The sequence below is a fragment of the Cornus florida genome, unplaced genomic scaffold (assembly GCF_030987335.1).
Source record: "Cornus florida cultivar Cherokee Brave unplaced genomic scaffold, ASM3098733v1 CherokeeBrave_3.0.0_Hap2_Chr04, whole genome shotgun sequence".
Lineage (NCBI taxonomy): Eukaryota > Viridiplantae > Streptophyta > Magnoliopsida > Cornales > Cornaceae > Cornus > Cornus florida.
Genome location: NW_026775574.1, coordinates 7,136,550 through 7,155,664, shown reverse-complemented (window position 1 = coordinate 7,155,664; position 19,115 = coordinate 7,136,550). Strand labels below are relative to the sequence as shown.

At 36.2% G+C, this 19,115-nt stretch overlaps 1 protein-coding gene across 10 annotated transcripts; it reads right to left on the bottom strand.

Annotated features, from left to right (window-relative positions):
* On the bottom strand, positions 1–17,406 carry LOC132302637 (uncharacterized). Of its 10 annotated transcripts, XR_009480885.1 has the most exons (16): positions 16,903–17,406; positions 15,179–16,386; positions 14,901–15,064; positions 14,449–14,681; positions 14,157–14,225; positions 13,493–13,565; positions 11,641–11,797; positions 11,195–11,486; positions 10,971–11,085; positions 10,684–10,847; positions 10,122–10,196; positions 9,570–9,993; positions 8,972–9,037; positions 8,373–8,424; positions 8,238–8,266; positions 380–4,503 (listed from the first exon to the last, which is right to left on the bottom strand). XR_009480885.1 is itself a non-coding variant. In XM_059799548.1 (12 exons), exons 1-12 carry the CDS (start codon positions 17,311–17,313, stop codon positions 9,805–9,807), a joined length of 3,150 nt encoding a protein of 1,049 aa, XP_059655531.1. In that variant the 5' UTR covers positions 17,314–17,406; the 3' UTR covers positions 9,350–9,804. The 10 variants fall into 10 exon arrangements, 1 of the variants encoding a protein (XP_059655531.1); XR_009480883.1 differs by lacking the exon at positions 380–4,503 and adding an exon at positions 1–363 and having other exon boundaries at positions 8,373–9,037; XR_009480882.1 differs by having other exon boundaries at positions 8,373–9,037.
* Positions 17,407–19,115: the final 1,709 nt, after the last annotated feature.

Genomic DNA, 19,115 nt, shown 5'->3' with positions numbered 1-19,115 from the left:
TGTCAAACCATAGAATTTTTTTATTTCAATTCATTCAAAATTGTGAAACTTTTCTTAAAAGACTACAATGAAAAAATAAACAAGTCCATTCAATTAAAAGTTAACCACCAAACGGTACCCAAAGTCTCATTCGATTACCACTGGCTTCTTTAAAGGCAGTAAAATTTCTTAAAGACTTGGTGATCCAAGTAATCAAGAAATTAGAACTCTTAGCTGGAGCGCACAACCGACCAATTAAATTCATCTGTCATGATTAAAATGGTTTAAAATCCAAACGTCGTCGTCCCATCTGACCTGGAATTCATCCTTGGATACGTTTCGTAGCAAGAGCCCACAAGTTGGACTTGGTACTCTTTTCAGAATCTGAAAATACAAAACAAATAAAACTTGCACTTTCTTCATCATTTCTTATGAGCTGATAGTCAACAAGTTTGTAATACAAGTAACATGAATTATTAAACGCTGATACAAACGTAATACGTTTCATGGGATCTTATAGCACTTTTTGGCCACAAGACATCATCCCCATATAGCTATTTCTACAACGAGACGAGACCCCTATAATAATGAAACAAAAACCTGATAAAAACCTTGTAAATCGCCTTCCCTTTCCATAATGATTTTACTCCAGACCTTCAGAAAATTATTCAGACTCAGCAGATCACTCCGGAGGCTCATCTAATTAAAATTTCATGCACTGAATATTCTTCTAATGACATTAAAAAATGAAGAAAATTAAGTATTAGAAAGTGTAAACATAGTCAAACTTTCTATTAGTTTAAAATTCTTTCCTCCCTTTAATGTTTACCACTATGTCAACAAACAACATTATCTAAGAATTTTCTCCTGCAAATACTTCTAATGTCGAAATAAAAGTTGTGAGTTGAATAAGCAACAAACCTTTGTTTCATTTACCTTCTTCCTTCCTCAGTGCGTCTAGCTTATGAACAAATCATTGTGTTTCTTTTCAGCCTCAAAAATGACCATCATATCCAATGTTAATACTAATACCTGTCACTATCTACCATCACCAACCGATAAAAAAAAAAATCCAAACCAGCATATTGATCTTCGAGTCTCAACTGATACTAGCAATCCAGCCATTTGTCACAGAAGCAAAGACCTGGGGGTGTCATATGGTCTCATCGAGACAAATAGACTATAGAACGTGTTAAGATTCACTATGATCAAATCATTCAATTCAAGTTCGCATACAACTTAGAAGATCAAACTACAAATTTGAATTCAAAGTTTCCACAAAGTATTACCATATTTCATATAAGAATTCTATGTTTCAGAAAATCATTATATGATTTCACCAAAGACCTACATATCAAAATTATTATCGTATAATTCTTTTCTTCTTCTTTTTCAGTTAAATTTATGTGCGCATACGTCTGTGTCAATGCCCCTCCTTGGATTATTTCCGTTTCGAGTGAAAATATGCTTCAAGCAAAAAAATACACGCAGAAATTAGATTAATGATTCACATGGATGAAAAGACTCAAGATCATACCTTTCTGGAGCATATACAGACCCAACACTAGTCATTTCATTCTAAAACACTAAAGCACTCAACAACTGCAATTAAACCTTATAATATATAATTTGACATTATTCTTGAGAAAAGAAAGGAAGAAGATTCAATGAACACTATCAAGTAAGCCTTAAAAAATTATTCCCAAAACAAACACCAAAAGGGTAGAAAAGCGACGCTTGCGAAGGGTGCACAAATTCCACATACATAATTAACCATTTCCTACAAGGTTTAAGTTGACTGCATTTACATTGATATTACCATCACCGTTGATAATACCATCACGGACAAATGGACAGTTTCACCTATTCGGAAAGTGATTAGCTATATATGGTAATAGATAAGATTTTGCATCAGACCGCTTAGCACCTGGCCCGTTACACTTGGCATCAGAGCAAGACCCAATCCTTCATCTGGTGGCATGCCAAACGTCCGGTCTGAACATGTTCGGGTGCCTTCCCCCGTGAAGGCAAGGTAGCCCGACCTCAACGAGGTTGTTGCGAATTCGGGTGGGCAGAATGTTACAATCCTTGTCCCACATCGGATCCAGGATGGGTAAATGATCGAGTATATATGCATTGGGTGCTAGCACCACCTAATAGCTTAAGCGTTTGAGTCGGACCGCGAATCCCCCGGTCCGTTACAACAACCCACTATATCATCGAACATGACGTAAAGTTATAACACAAGCAAATGCTACAAGGCTAACCCAAGAAAACTCCCCCTTCTTTATATATATATATAATGGAACTAAGCCACCTCAAGTTTTAAAATGAGCAAGAAAATCTATTAACTCAAAATAAAAAAATAAAAAAAAAGGGGAGAAACACTTGGAATGGCAATCTACCAAAAAGAAAAACAAACAAACAAAAAGAACAGGATAAAAAAGGGATTTAATGGCAGACTTGGTTATGCTTCATCCATTTCTAAGAAGGAAGTAAAGCTTAAGCCAACCAGATTTTTTTCCCCAAAATTAAACTTAAAACTCCATTTTAGTACCTCTCAGAAAGTCCAACAATGCACATGGAATAAGTAACATAAGTAGACGAAAAGAATTCTAACTACCAAAGGCTGATATATGAATCTCAAAAATAAAAAATAAAAAAGTCGCAAAGCAATCTAGACAAACAGCAAAAGATAAATCGACTAGTTTGACTCTAGGGGGGTCAAAAATACCCATATCCATAATGTGATTATAACTATTAGAGATCTAGAATTGAAGTAGTAGATTTGGCAATAGAGCGGGAATGAGACAAGGAGCCCACTCCAATCGCAGCAGAAATCCCCCACCCCTTAACTGCAACTGGTTTATGTATTAAACCCACACCAATAAGCCTCTCCAACCCCACCCCATCTTCAGGTTCCTTTGCCAATAGCTGTAAATACATATATATTTATGTGTGTGTGTGTGTGTGTGTGTGTAGAGAGAGAGAGAGAGGTGTCTGTGCATCTGTGTGCCCGCCTGAGATAGAGATTTATCAATATGCAAGTTAGTAGGTCTCTATGGGTGCACAGGGATCTGCTCAAATCATTTGACCCAACCCGAATCACCTTCACAAGTTCCCATTGATCTTTACACAAGCTACAAAGGACGAAATGGTTGAGAGTTGTGCGATATACCTTATTTCTGAATCTTACGTGTTGTTTCAAACAATCAAAAGGGCACGAATGCCATTTCATTCTGAGCACCATCCCGACCATAGAGGCTATAAAATGTTCACTAGATTGAGACACAAATCAATCGATTTATATCAATCCCCCCACCCCCCTAATTGCCGATCAAACATGTAATACTACATCAAACAATATCATCACACTGCAACATTACTACAGCCACATATAAAAAATAAAGAACAACTACGTCGATCAAATCACAATAACTTAAACACAACTTAAGACTTGTATTATGTTACTTCTAGACAGTGTAATGCGTCAGTCACCAATAGGCAATAGCTACCCATCTAATGCATATCAATTGTTAACAATAGGGGTTCACTCAGGGAGTTTGGTGAGGTTGGCACAAACCCAAAATTGAACTGACCTAAGTTGTTTCACAAGAAACGGAACCAAAACTGCCGACTATGTGAAGAATTCACCAAATAGATCCAGTAAAGCTGGGGGTTCAGTTTGGGTTTTGGGTTAAAAGAATTTTCATAGTAAGCATAGAAAAGTCTGATCTCTCATTCAGCAACTACTATATATACATATAAAAGCTTTGCATGATTTTATTATGAGGTCACACCCAAATCAACCAGATAGCAAAAGGTGGGCTCCAATATATCAACAAATAAACAGGTGGGCTTTGATTTTACAAATAAAATTCAACTTGAAGTATCCAAGTGGTATCAGTTCTTGGACTGATTCAGGTGACCAGATGAATCAAACAAAACCAAACGACCTCATCGGTTCTCCAAATTTTCAAACGAGAACTGAACAGAACCTCCAAAAAAACCTAACCAACCCCACTTATCCAAATAAATAAATAAATCACCAACCTCTACAATAGAAGTCTGGTTGGTTTAACCAGTCCTAATATGCATACCTAGTTAATAGCAAAGCACTGTTTCCATAAACTCATGTTTTGGTCACGGAAGTGGAATGAGATAGAAATGAAATACAAGAGAAATCAAAAGAGTCATCAAGTAAACCAGTGCGCCAATGCCAAGAATTCATTGTCAAGATATTTCGACCTCATTCCAGCATTAGGTCTGGCCATAATTGTCCAAATGAAACTGAATGCAAGTTAAAAAAGTCCATTACTCAGTGATGTGCCAGCCTACAACCTTTGACATTATTTTTGCAAAAAGTTCCAACTATTATACTCAGATTCAAGCCATGTCTGTCAACCCAAGCTTCGCCAAGCAATCATCCTTGCCGCCGACCAGCGAGGCGGGGGGAAAGAGCGATCACAAATCAATTCAAGAGTAACATATGCGGTGGCTCCTAAACGAACTTCTTTCCTACATCTGATTGCAACCAGGTACGTCTGGTCAGTTTTCTTTTTTTTAACAGTGAAGGTATTTTATATAAGAATTTACTTGTACAAATATCATTATATATAATTTTCTAGACACACAATGTAAACACATATGTATCTGTTATGTGCACATATTACTATATCTACTACAACATGCATGATTACATGCTAGATGGTATACCCTTATGGTGTATTTCAATTTGTATATCGAAACCCTATAAACAAAGAAGATAGTTTGGACACATACACCAGAGACCTAGACGCACACACCAGTTAAACAAGGAAGACTAGTTGCCATAGAAGGTATGAGACAGAGACGAAGTTTGGACACATTCACATGGGATTAAGGCAAGATGATGATGATTTCCAATATTAAATTATTTATTCTTATTTTAATTCATATATTTTATACAATAATATTTTATTATTTTTACATATCACATACAGATAGTAAATCATAACAAGGCCTCCTTTGTCGGCAATTATAAGAATCCAACATGAATTACTTCATACTTGCAATCCAAACACAAGTGGCGACACGAAAGTTTGTGATAACCCACCCCTTCCAAACTATTCCTAGTAGATAAGTCCCATCCTAACTATGCCTCAACCTCCTCGAGCAGGGCTAAAAGATAGTTGGTAAGCATGAGGCCCAATTGGTTATTAAACAACTAAAATCTTTGAATTCATCAAACATCTCTAATTCCACCCAATCTGACCCTATTGCTTCTACTAGAGGTGCTCTAGTAACTGATTACATCAGGTTTTGAGAGAATTAGATAAGTATTGAAGCTCTGCTTTACACCTCTTCAAGATTGGAATTTTGAGTTTGTGGATATCTATTTTTATGAGCAAACCAGAGAAAATCTATGTATGGAAAAGGTATACAAACTACACACAGATTACGAAAAGAAACTAAAATCTTTCAAAACTTCTAGAAGAATCAAAAGGCTATATTTAAACGATCCAAAAGACCAATGTTCTCAAGAAACCTGCTTCAACCTAACAGTAAGCTGACCCTATTGGAAAAGACCCTCTATTCCTCTCCTTCCAAATGCACCAAGATGGCAGAGGGGACGATCCCAAACCTCAATTCTAATTTCTACATGCTGGCAACCCCTCCCCGATATAGCCACCACTGGTCCAGGCAATCTCAAACAAAGATAAAAGGGCCCCAGTTTCCTCAATACTCTACAATGCAACAGAACATGACTAGTGATCTCCGCTGCCACTCCAGACATGAAACACTGATTAACTATTCAAAACACTTTTTTCCTCGAACTGTCAGAATGGCATCCAGAGCAGCACACCAAGCAGAAAAATACCTCTATTTAAAAAGCCTTTGTGTGGAAAATGGACATGGGAAGACTTATCTCCTTTCGTTAGTAAAGCTTCCTAAAATTATATATTATCAATTTCCTTTCTTTGGCTCCCTCAACAACCCCCCCCCCCCCCCCCCCCCCTCGAGAGGTTGAAGTGTTCCGCCTTTACTGTTGGAGACGAGGAAAAGAGAGAGAATTACCTTCCGAAAGAAAAAAGATAGACTGAATTAGGAATTTTTGTTTATTTACTTATTATTATTCTAATTTGAGGATATTTTAGTAAATTAGTATTTTAAGGTTTTATTTATGGTAGTAGGATTGGCATCTTTTTATGGTTGACTATGGAATACATTGAGATTACACACTTCTTCCCCTTAAATTTCTTCTTCTCCCCAAATCTTCTTCAACTCCGCTTCTCTCTCATTATCTTTCATTCTCAGTAAATTTTCATTTCAAAGCACCCCCAACCCCATCATGCTCCACCCCCCAAAAAACCCAACACCCCCCCCCCCCCCCCCCCCCCCCCCCCCTCCCCCCGCAAAAAAGAAATAATTCACATTCACACACAGAAAGTCAATCTCCAAATCCTGAAAGGCTATTGTAAATCTCGCTCTCCACATCACATCACTCACCAATGACGTGACAAACTCCACTACAAATGCATCCTTATCTGTCAATATCATGAATAGATCGGAAAATCTCCCCCAAAGTAACCTCCTTAAAACACAAATCACCACATTCTTACGTTTAACCCATTTCACCCTCATTTCTGGATCTCTTGAGATTTCCTGATCTTTGCATTTTTTTGAAGTTTTTTTGGGTGGATGTCTTCATAGGAGTCTAGGCTTTGGCTCCCGTACATTCCGCATGTTTCTGGGTTATGCTCCCCTTTCCTACTTACTTATAATAAAGCATAATTATCAAAAAATAGAATATAATAATTAACAAGTAATTAAACACTTGAGCATCAGTGTCACCATGTGAGTTTGAGCCTCAGTCAACCCATTTGTGAAATACCTAAGGTTAGGCCTATTCTGACTCCTCCCTCCCCATTCCTGCCAAGGCAGAATCAAAACTGGGTAATGCACCTTCACAATATAAAAATTAACAAAGGGAGCCATTGAATTCTAACATGTTTGATTTTCCTATCCTGACTCAGAAATTCACCCATCCTTTTCCGAGTGCCACCCCATTCCTATCCCAATAACTATGAGCAAAATAAGGACCCCTCTTCTACCACCCACTACCATAAGCCTCAGGCAAAGATTGGTCAAGCGAAGATATCCTTCATTCCTTCTACACTTGCATATAGCAAAAGTAACAGCAGTTATATGTGTCACACGGTTAAAAAAAATACATTTATAAACTGAGGATGGCCAAAAATGTTAACTGTCGAGGTATCCAAAAGACGTTGCATTTTTTCTTTTCTTTTTTATAAGTGCCAAAAGACATTGCATTTAATTGAAGGATAAATCCAGAAGCGTGTTCATTCGTGGCAATATGATAGTAGCACTCTTTGGAGATACATGATAGAAAACCAACTAAAATGGTTTATCATGTGCAACGAAAACTGAGAAGTGCACTAATAAGGAAGAGCAACATGGTCCACCATGGCAAGGAAATGACCAAAATTGACATGAGTTGAGGTACTTGTGAACATCATGACAGCTAATTCTTTAATGAATGTCACTTCAATACACAAAAAAGGGCAAAAATGAATTTGTGTAACAAAATCCAAATAGAGATGGAACATGGTTTCTAGTTGAGGAGTAATATTTATGAATATGATAATATCAGAAACAATTGGCAATGTATAGTTTCACATTTGTATCCACATAAGAAACCTTGCCAAAGATAATATAGTGTTATTGAATCTTTAGGTACATCTCAAGGTTCTATTTCGCACCAAATTCTCTCTCATCAAAATAAAAGCAGATTACAATCTCCAAAAAGACAGAATGACACTGAATTTCCAATACAGAGTTTGGAAGGCTTCAAAAAAAAGTCACACTATTTGCATAACACTTGAACAATTTAGCAAAATTGCCTAATCATAGAAAATGTTGGATTAATATCTCATTTTCCAAAATATTCGTTTTAAAATCTGAAACATACACTTGTTTAGTGTGGATAAGTAACAGTCAAACCACAATCAGATCTTGACATTTGTGAAAATATGAATTATTTAGGTTGGGAAAAACACAAAGCAAACCTACTAGGACACAAAAACCTTTCCCAAGTATAAGATGTCATCAATGATTCTTGCGTTGACATCTATAAGAAATAATAATCGCAAAAGATAAACCAATACTTACGAACCAAAAAACCTCAATATCAGGAACCCTACAGTGGGGATCTGAGGGCAATGTCAAGACAAAAAATGAAAATTAGGAATACTTACTAGAGCCACCGAAGCATGGGAGCTGTACCCTAAAAAGATAAGAAGACATATCAACACATTGAAATTTTGAACGACACCACAAGGAATTGTCAGCTCTACAAGAGAGAGACTGGATAATCAAACAGGGTTACTCACTGAAATATAATCTCACTTCAAAGCTGTAGCCTTTCGCCTCCAGTGTGTACTCCTCCAGAATGGTCAAGCCATGGATCAGACATAATACAGCTTTATTAGAATATGTATTTATTTTAAAAACATTAATAACAGAAGCAACATAAAAAAATAAATAAATAAATAAAAATAAAACCAGTGACGGCTCTCTTGCTGAATCATCAACTTCAGCCCAATGGAGCATATATTCATGTACAATGTATATATAAAATGTCACTGAGTGCATGGTAATACATGTCCAAGGTGTGGTGAGCATATTGAAGGAGGAAAAGTAGCATACTTATATACAGTAGCACTGAAATATAATCTCTTGCTGTGCATATGAAGTACCAACCACCAATAACTAAATCTAAATGTGTAACATGCAAGCACACACACATAATATAAGGTGTGATGCAGAGAAAAATCACGGCAAACATGTAAACAGTTAGAATTAACCTATATTAATTTCCAGCCATAACCAATAACAAGGTTAGAAGAGAAAAGAAGTATAACATTCCATCAGAGATCATGCCATATAGTTTGGGTGTTTCAATAAGCTCCTAATGAACAAACCAAGGTACCTTCTCCAGAGTGCCTTTTATGCATCTAGAGCATTGAATGGTTGCCTCATAGCACTGGTAGATATCCTGAACGAAAAATAGAATTAGACTCTCCAGGACCCAACCAATTCAGGAAAACAGAAGGGAAAAGAAACGAAAAAATAATAATAATAAAATAAATATAACTATATGTGAATTATTAAATAGCCTATGAAAAAAGAAATGTAGTCCAAGGCATCACAATGAGTGAAAAAGAGAATAAATTTAGTGTCCCAGTAAACAAGTAACATTTATGCTAACACAGCCAAAACCATCTGAGTCAAAAACAGTAAGGCAGGATAAAAGAAAAAGAAAACCCCAGCCAAATTAGACAAAAAAAAAAAAAAAAAAACAATATCATTATTTTACAACACCACAGAAATAACTGTATTCCTGCATTCATTAACTTTCTGGTGGACATTAGACCCGCAACATACAATTGCAGGGATCCATGTACAAAGTACAAATTTAATTTTCATGAGAAAAAATCACATTATATAAAATAAATAAAAATTCATAATGGTCACCATCAAGAATTGAGTACAAGAGGGAAAAAAACGCCTTTGGAGAGTTGTCTTACGGTAGAAACAGAACATATTCCACTGCAAGAACTGCCAAGTAAGAAGTCTCCAGTCAAAATATCATCTCTTTCAACTTCGACCACGCCATAGACCGTGTCCAAAGCTCTCAAGCCAGCGCAGAGAAAATAAAGACATAAATGGCCAACGATTAGATATCTGAATATCAATTTAGATCAGAATGTACAAACATCTAGCTCAACATCATTTCTGGAGTCAGAAAGTCAGCATCAGTTATCACTTGCCCGTGATGAATGGATGGTTCAACGCTTGTGATACTGTTATCCTCTTATCTGGATCCAACACGAAAACTTTTTCAAGGAGGTCTTTGAAATTGGATAACATCTTCGGATCCTCGCCAGGAGAAGTGGTAACTATGGTACCAATATCTTTTGGCTTGATATTGAGAATCAGCCGTTTTATAGCCTGCAACAACAGAAATATAAGTTCAATAAAAGAAAAAAGAGGGGGGAGAAAAAAAAAAAAAAAAAGGGACAACAAGACATACAGTTAACAGGAAATAAGTCAAATATTGCTCAAAAATAAATGCCTACCTTCTTTGTAACAGGATCCTCCTCTGAAGCTAGAAAATTCAAATCCTGGTCAAAATGCTGATGTGTAAATGCTCCCTGTAAGAAATGGGATTGGGGGGGGGGGGGCAGGCAGTCAGAGGAGAGGAAAAATTAGTTGCTTTTCACAATAAAATACAAAACCAAAGACAAGAAGAAATTACAGCCAAAATGATTTAGGTAGTCTTTGATAACCAAAGTGTTTAATACTGACAATATCAGTGATTCTCTATTAAATGTTTTACGAATCACAAAATTAATTATTACTTGTAATGAAAATTCCACTTAGAAAATGCCTGGAGTCCAAAAGGCTTCACTTGTCAAAAAATGCATACAGAGTGATAGATGATTTTAAAACTTAATTTAAATGAACATGTTTATCCTTAAATTTTCATTTCTACAAATTCAGCTACAGAAAAGTCTTCAAATACTACTATTCCAGCACTAAAAAAATTCATATTTCAATTACTGTTTAATCAAAAAGCACTTCAGTTGCTCCACCAACAAATCCAGCTAAAAACACATTCATAGCAAATCAGATTCTAACCTTTCGAAGCATCTTCTTAGGAAATGGACCTTTTAGTTCCATGTGAAGGCGAAGCATGTCATTGTTTGTTGGACCTGGAAAAAGAACTTTCCCGGTATAAATCTCAAACAAACAGCAACCAACTGACCAGATATCCAGAGGATGATCATACGGCAAGCCCAAAACTGCAGAAGGAAATACATTACCAATTACAAAATTGATTGATTCTAACAAAAGAATGCCCATTTTCTAAACATCAAAAACGAATATATAATATCAATTTCAATTTCAAAAAAAAAAGTGCTTACTTATCTCAGGGGCACGATAAAAGCGGCTGACGAGGTAAGGCGTGATTTCATTTTTACCAGCAAACATGGCGTTGCCAAAATCACAAAGCTTCAGCACATTTTTTCCTTCATTTACCTGAAGAGGACAGTAAATGGAAGGTGAGATATCTATATATACATACCAGAAAAAGAAGAAGAAAAAATAAAAATTTTACCAGAAGAAGAAGAAAAGAAAAAAAATTTACCAGCATGTTATCCGGCTTTATATCAGAGTGAAGAACGCCACAGTTTCTGAGATGCTTTAACGCAATGAAAAGTTGCTTTGCATATGCTCTCACTGCAGTTAGTTTAAGTCCAATATTGCGGCCAAACTTCTTTAAAACCTCACGCAGATTCATGTGAAGAGATTCAAACACTAAACAAAGATGATTACGGTACTTAAAACTTGAAAGAAAACGAACACAATGGCGCCTGTCTTCTGGATCTGCACCGACTAACTTCTTTAATATGACCAGCTCTTCTAAACCAGCCTTATACCTGTCTCAGATAAGAACAAGAAACAGTTTGTCTTACAAAATTGGGGCCATAAAAATGCGCTATCGAAATAGGAAACAAGAATTACACACAACCACATAAACGGAAATGTAGCAAACAACAAATTTAGCACCAGAGTAGGGTGACTCGTAATTACATTGTTTCATTATTACGAATGATTTTTATTGCAACTTCATCTGGATCACCAGCCCCAGCCTTCAAATCCTTTGCACGAACTACTGTTGAAAAGACACCCTTCCCATGAGCAGCAGTGACTTCATACCGACCATCAAGAATTTCCCCAAAACGATAGCCTGAAAGAAAACCTCAGTGTGAGAAAAAAGAGTAGGTAATTGTTATAGATTTACAAAGGAAGATTTCGCACAGATCAAACTTAAGTTCAAAAGTTATTTAGCAAGTTCACCTTAGACTACTCTTGCTTAATAGATATTGTGAGAGAAGTGTTACACTTGTGAAGTATTCTTTGATTGGTTTAAGACATGCATGTCAAATAAGTTGCATTTTTCTACACTAACATACAAAAAATCCATGTTCTCTCACAACATCAAAATAGTGAATATAAAAAGTTCAGGGGTGACTTTCAAGCTTCATATCACTTTTTCCAAAACCAAAGGAGGAAGGAGATTCTGGTCAAGGCAATCTTTGAATTCACTAATTCAAATGAAGGTTAAATCCCTCTGCACTCCCCCAAATACAGGCTTTGGAAATAGCAAGGGCCAAGCTCCACAAAATATGTCTCACCACTGCTATGGAAAAAAATTTGCAACTGACCATGGCTAAGCTCCAACAACATTAACATTGACAGGCAACAAAACGTGTTTGGAACAGACATTTGGTAGACGTAGGTTTCCTTTTTTCATCTTTTCTCTTATATCTTTCAGAAAACCACCCACTCGAGTAATTATACCTTTCTGAAACCCAAATCTCAACAAGAAAAAGATACCAGGGTGTTTTTTTTTCAGAGGTTAATATAGAATGGAAAGCAATGTGGTCCTACAATCTAACTGTGAAGTTTTAAACTACCCAATTTATAATATCGAAGCCTCAACTGCATGGGATATTTTAATCAGAAATCAATACGTGCTCTTGTTCAATACCCATAAAAATTGAATGGGTGGCTTATGTAGACAATGAAAGGAACCTATCATGTTGTCACCCAATCCAGATGACCACAGCTACTCCTTTATGGTCAAGGTACCACCAACTCATTGGAAAGGTATTGGCTGAATGCTTGCTTACTGCATCACAAATTTACCATGTCAATATGCGTAAGATTCTGCCACAATAGGCAACAAAAAAAGCAACTGGAGCTAGATGTCCGCTAAGGCAAAGGGGTTCCAAAGGTACTAAAAAAACTGGATATTTTGTACTATTAAATCCCCAGGATGATTAATTCAAAAGCAGACTTCTGGTAAGCTTTTGCAGGCTCATAAATCCCGCTTTTCTTATATATTTGTCTAGTGTCATTTAGTGATTAATATCCGTTTTATATGACTCCATGAGTGTCAAAATGAGAGAGAAGCAAAGCAACAAATTGTTTTGTTGGACCCTCAAGAGAAAAACATATGAAATAATAAGTAAAACAGCTCTATTTTATTTTTTTCCCTTTAAACAAAAATAAGACAGCTTAGATTATATAAAAAGGAATTGATAACAAAAATAGACAATTATTTAGTGGTCATATATTTGTTTCATTTTCCTTGTTCCAAAATAAAAATCCCACTCTTTTTGTTTTTTTGTTTTTTTGGGTGGCAATGGATAAACCACGAGTTAGGTTTGATTGAAATTCAAAACTTATTCACCATGAGTGTCAAAACGAGAGAAAAGCAACAAATTGTTTTGTTTGACCCTTGAGAGAAAACCATTTAAAATTAACTGTAAGACAACTCTTAACCTTTATCCCCCTCCCTATTTAATAACACACCTCAAATTATATCAAAAGAAATCTAAAGCAAAGATAGATGATTATAGGGTGATCATAAACTTACTATAGTAGCCCTCTGCATCATCCCAATTATCATGAAGACCACTCCTTTCAATTGCTAAACCATCCGCTTTCCCCTGAAGGAACAAGAAAAGAGCAGAAAACTTTAGTATAGTCATCCATGACAAAAGTGGTAGGTACAAAAATCATATCATCTACATCGCCCAAAAGTTATAATCATAAATATAAAAAAAAGAACACTCTCGTCAAAGTATATGAGAGCAAAACGGGGCACAACAAACAAAAAAACATTGGATTTGCCACATCTTCATGACATTGCCTACCTTCCAAGCAAAAGTTAGTCATAACTACTTCTTTCAGATACAAAAACTTAATTCTGAAGTTCTTGAGTAGTGAGAGGAACTGGGCAACATATTTCCAGAAAGTTTGGCAGAAAGCTAACTTCAAAGATGGAGAACTAACAAGTGGAAAACTGACCTCAGACCTGACTTGGAAAAATTTAATGCATAACCCTAAAACAATAGATTGTAATATAATACATTGGAGAGCAAACCTTTTATACATTTTAAAAAGTAGCAGAAGAGGGGGAATCTTCAATTCTCGGGCCCATACTTGAATAACAAAATTCAATACAGGTATGCAATTTGGGAATAGAAATTCACTATAAATTTTCGATGGGTTCATAAATGCATAACCATTAGACGTACCGTTTTACGAACTCCAGCAGGTGACTCTCCGAATATATCATCACAGAACATATCGTCTGATCTCTCGCTCTGCAAAATTTGATAAAATAAAGTCATCTCCCTATACACACTTAACATCAAATTAAGTTTAAATCTACATTATTATAAAATTCAAGTACCCAAAGAAATATGGCTCACCCAAAAAAAAAAATTTATTTAGGAATATTTAGCATATTGAAAGGGGATCAAAGTGATGGGACAAAGCAAGAATTTTAAAAAAAATCTACAATATTTTCAGTGCAAGTTGACATACCTTTGGAGTACCCTCTCCCAATCCCTTAGCACTAGAAGTCCTCTCAAATGCAGAAATCCCATTTTGTGGAGGAGATTTACCCACAGAAAACGATGGCTCCGTATCTGCATCACTCCGGCCATCAAGAACTTCGGGAACAACATTAATAGCTGTAACTTCTGGAACAACATTAACAGCTGTTTGTACCAGAGAAGACTGCTCCACATGCTTCATATCTGTTTCATGTCCTATAGCTGTTAGTGCAAACAGAAACTAACTGAATACTAGAAATAATGTAAATGTGCCAAAGGAAGAATATCTCTCATAGATAAGTAAATGGTCCAAGCTTTAAGCTCCACCAGCCTCTTAGATAAGGAAGGCTCAATTGATTGGTTCAAGACTCAAAATCACACTAACAAGACATTTAGTACAAAGATGTCAATAGTAAGTAGTGGACATGGAAGAAACCTTACCAGTATCCTCTGGATGAGGCACATGTTGCTGAGCTTTATATTTTTCCAGTATGGCTTGCCTTCGTCTTCTGCTCTCCTCCTTAATTCTGTTAAGGTCTTCCTCTTCCTGTACCTCAAGTTGCAATGAAATGCGCTCCTGGTAGTCCTCTTGTTCATCTTCGTCTCTGTAGCCAATAAAGTAACATGTAAATATGTGTGTGCATCACACAACAAAAAAAAAAGGAGAGGAATCATGAGCGCCCACCAAATACATAAATCTGTTTAAGACGACAAGGTACCTTTTAAGTTTATCTTCATACCCTTCTGAATGATGATTTTTGGAACTATAAGCTCTTTCTGGATAATGTGTCCTTGCTCTGTCCCTATGGTCTGTTACAACATCTCTTCTATGCCTCAAATCATTATACCTGTCTCGATCACCAAAGCCTCCACCAACATTTTCATACTTATGGTGCCTACTAACCCCATCAACTTCGCTGTCCCTATCTTTACTCCTATTTCTATCCCTTCCACTATCCCTCCCCCTCCCCCTCTCCCTCTCCCTGTCTCTACCTTTCTCCCTGGCCCTCTCCCTCTCTCTCTCCCGCTCCCTGTCTCTACCTTTCTCCCTGGCCCTCTCCCTCTCCCTCTCCCTCTCCCTCTCTCTATCCCACTCCCTGTCACGCAATCGTTCCTTCTCTCTTCTCCTATCCCTATCGCGAGTCTCCTGGCTATTCTCCACATCTCTGTCTTGAATATCTCGAGTCCTCGCCCTGTCTCTGTCCCGAATCTCCAGACTATGATGCCTGTCAACTCGCTCAGTATATCTGCTATAACTAGAACTACGTTCCCTTTCTTTATCCCTAAATAATTCTCTGCTTCCATGTCTGCGGTCCCCATTGCGTCCAACAACTTCATCATCATCTGAGTCACTCATAGTTTTCCTGATTTTGGTATCACATGCAGCATCTTGTTGGTGTGTGGTTTTCAAAAATGACGTCTCTTGTAAAATGCTGCGGGACCGAGATCTTTCTCTATTCCTGTCATGTGACTTCGATCGTTTCCCACTATGAATCTCTTCATGGTAACTGTCACGAGAGGACGAGCATGCCAAGGCTTTGTGCCTCTCACCAGTGTTTTCAGATGAGACAGATTTTATCTGATCCCTTATACCGCTTTCATTATCACGGTAGCTCTTTCGCTTGCGACTTCCTTTCACAGGGGATCCAGATCCTGTATGTGGCCTATCATATACATCAATAGGTTTGTGCCTAACGTCCCCATTGGCGTGCTGCTCCACACTTGAATATTTCCACACACCAGCCTCATCATGGATCTTATTACCAGTAATCATTTTCTCTTTCCTATTCACGGTTGTATTAGCCAACAACTCGTCATCAGACTTGTTATCTCCAAAAGCCTTTGAATCTTGACCACTTATATCTAGATTATCTTCTGGTGGCAAACCAGAATAAAGGCCAACTTCATCTTGAGCTTGTTGAACTCCCTGCAAAACAATGAATGTAAAAATAATGATTAGGCAGGGATTACCTTACATAAGCACCAAAAAGTATAATTGCTAAAAACATGCAAACATAAAAGCATGTAACTAGTTCTTACAAATCAAATGAAAGTCATCAGTCTTCAGGAAACGCCTATTGACTTTGCCTGGAAAAAAAATGTAATAGTGGAGTGCAAGCTCCTTTGTGATTCATTCATTTCACATGTCTGTGCAGTGGAGGCAGTTTCTAACATATTTATGAGATACCTCATGCACTCTATCAATATCACTATGAAAAAAATAAGAAAATTCATCATATGCACACCACAAATATAACAATTTTCTGTTTGGTTGCTGAGAAATCAATTGAAAACAAGAGACGGTAAACAAATAATTAACTGCTTAAAGTTGTGTAACAAAGTCAAATTGAACTTTTAGTTTTCCCCCAATTTTCTCAGAAACCAAACAGATAGTACAAAACAATCAAATTTATCAAAATAGAGCAAGGGGAATCGAACACACCATGTTGTGATTATCAAATTCAACGTGAACTTCAGCCGCCATTACTCCAACGAACTCAGCATCAGAATCCGTTGCCTTCTTAACGACATCAGTATCAACTCCACCAAAGTCCTCATCCTCGACAATCTCACCTTCCTCCATCTCATAATCGGGTTGCCAATTCGAACCCGATACAGCGCCCTCCAGGGGAGGAAGGGCAACGTCCTCTCGTTCATCGTGTTTAATTTCATCCTTATCGGGTTTGATTTCCTCTTCGCGTATGGTTTGGTCCTCTTCGTGTTTTCGGCTGCTGTGGCGGTGGCGGTGGTGGCGGTGACGGTGGTGCTTACGGCGTTTAGAGGGCTCCTCCGATTCGTCGTCGGAGGAACGTCTGTGCTTGTGGCGGGAGGGGGCTTGCTTATCGCTGGCCATGAGTATCTGTTGCTTGGAAATCTAGGGTTCGGTTTTCGCGAAAAAGAGGGCACGAAGGCGAATATGAAATTGGGCAATAGATCCGTGTATAAAACCGTGAGTCTGACGGGGAACAAAAAATACTACGCACTGTATATATAATTAAACTTAACGAACAGGGTAAAATACTAAATTAGGAAGGATAAGGTAAATTACTAAATTAGGAAGGATAAGGTAAGTTTTTGTATCTACTTTCATCTAAATTTACTCTCATTTAATTTTCTTACTCCCATTATTTTATCAAATCATCACATATGAATATCTACTTTCAACTAAATTTACTCTCAATTTAATTTTATCAAATCAGAATAAAAAAATATACTCAAACAACACGGTAAATTAGAAAAATTATGGGTCAATTTGGTTTGTAACTAGAAGAGTGTTTTCAAATAATTATAAAAATATGTTTTTAAAATTAAATATTTTTATAACTGAATTTTTAAAAAATTAAATTAAGCAGTGTTTTTGTACAATTTTTTTATTTTAATTTTAATTCTCTGAAAATAGACAATTGTTTCCAAAATTACAAACCAAACAAACTTAAGGTTCATGTACAATTTTTATTTTCTTTTTACTATGAATATCTACTTTCAAATAAATTTACTCTAATTTTGATTTTATCTAATTTTAAATTTAATTATATTGCTTCTATTGTATTTAAATTTTGTGAAAGTTTATTCTCAATTTTGATTTGAACAAAAAAAAAAAATTCTCAAATTTGACGGTTGAGAATATAAATTCATACATAGTGTGGTGTGGTGAATGACATAGTCTTATAAAAAGAATAAAAATAAGTGAGGTGATATTTACATATATATATATATATATATACTTCCTCTTTTGTCTTTTTTTTTTTTAACATAAATGACCAAAAAAAAAATCTCATTTACCCAAGCGACAATAAACATCAAAAATTTACTCCAGCCCAATAGTTCTCTCTTGCATTGAAGATAAACATAAGCGAAAAAAACAAATGTAATTTTATCATTTTCCTTTATGAATTAGGAATAAACTTTCTTTGGACAATTAAGTTCGGATGGCTCCACCATTGTCAAAAGAAAAATAATAATAAGTAATAATAATAATAAATAGACATGAGCTTTATAATGACATCTACTTTATATTTTAGTATCATGTAGCTACATTATTATTTATCAAAAATAAATTTGTTTTTAAAAACATAGTTCGTCGTATCGGTCAATATAGTCGGTTTATAACCCTTTTTTAAGGGTTTGATATCGTTATATACCTCCATAAATTAGTTAATTCGACCAATCTACACTAATATTTGTACGAATTCATTACGCCGCGGCAAAGACATATATTGATAAGAGGAGAAAAAACTCAATTACATAAAAGTCAAATGACACAATATGATGAAAAAATGGCAACTCATTCTCAATGACAATTTTTTTTTCACCCCCTCTATAGTCATTGCAGCTAGTTAACTAGCAACCCCATTGACAGTGATTAACTGATTTAACCACCCCTTCACAATCAATTTCAAAAACCACTCTCTGAAGCCCCTGTTCTTTTATTTATTTATTTTATTATTTTTTTTTTTTCAAAGAAACAAAGACTACAACAAAGCAGCACCAACAGATGCCCCAACAACGGACAAATCAGCCTCCAAAGCTAAAAGCAACCAAACAGGCCACATTGACCAAAGAAAATCACTACACTTTTTAGACAAATCACCACACTTTTTAGACAAAGACCATTTACTCAACAAATGGGAAGGCCCTGTTCAAAACTTCTTTAGA

Excerpts from the sequence above, each read along its gene's own strand:
- LOC132302637 (XM_059799548.1), bottom strand. The coding sequence starts at position 17,313 with ATGGCCAGCGATAAGCAAGCCCCCTCCCGCCACAAGCACAGACGTTCC. Across the intron at positions 14,226-14,448 it reads TGGGAGAGGGTACTCCAAAG|AGCGAGAGATCAGACGATAT; the intron begins GTATGTCAACTT and ends CAAATTTTGCAG. Across the intron at positions 13,566-14,156 it reads CTGCTGGAGTTCGTAAAACG|GGGAAAGCGGATGGTTTAGC; the intron begins GTACGTCTAATG and ends TTGTTCCTTCAG.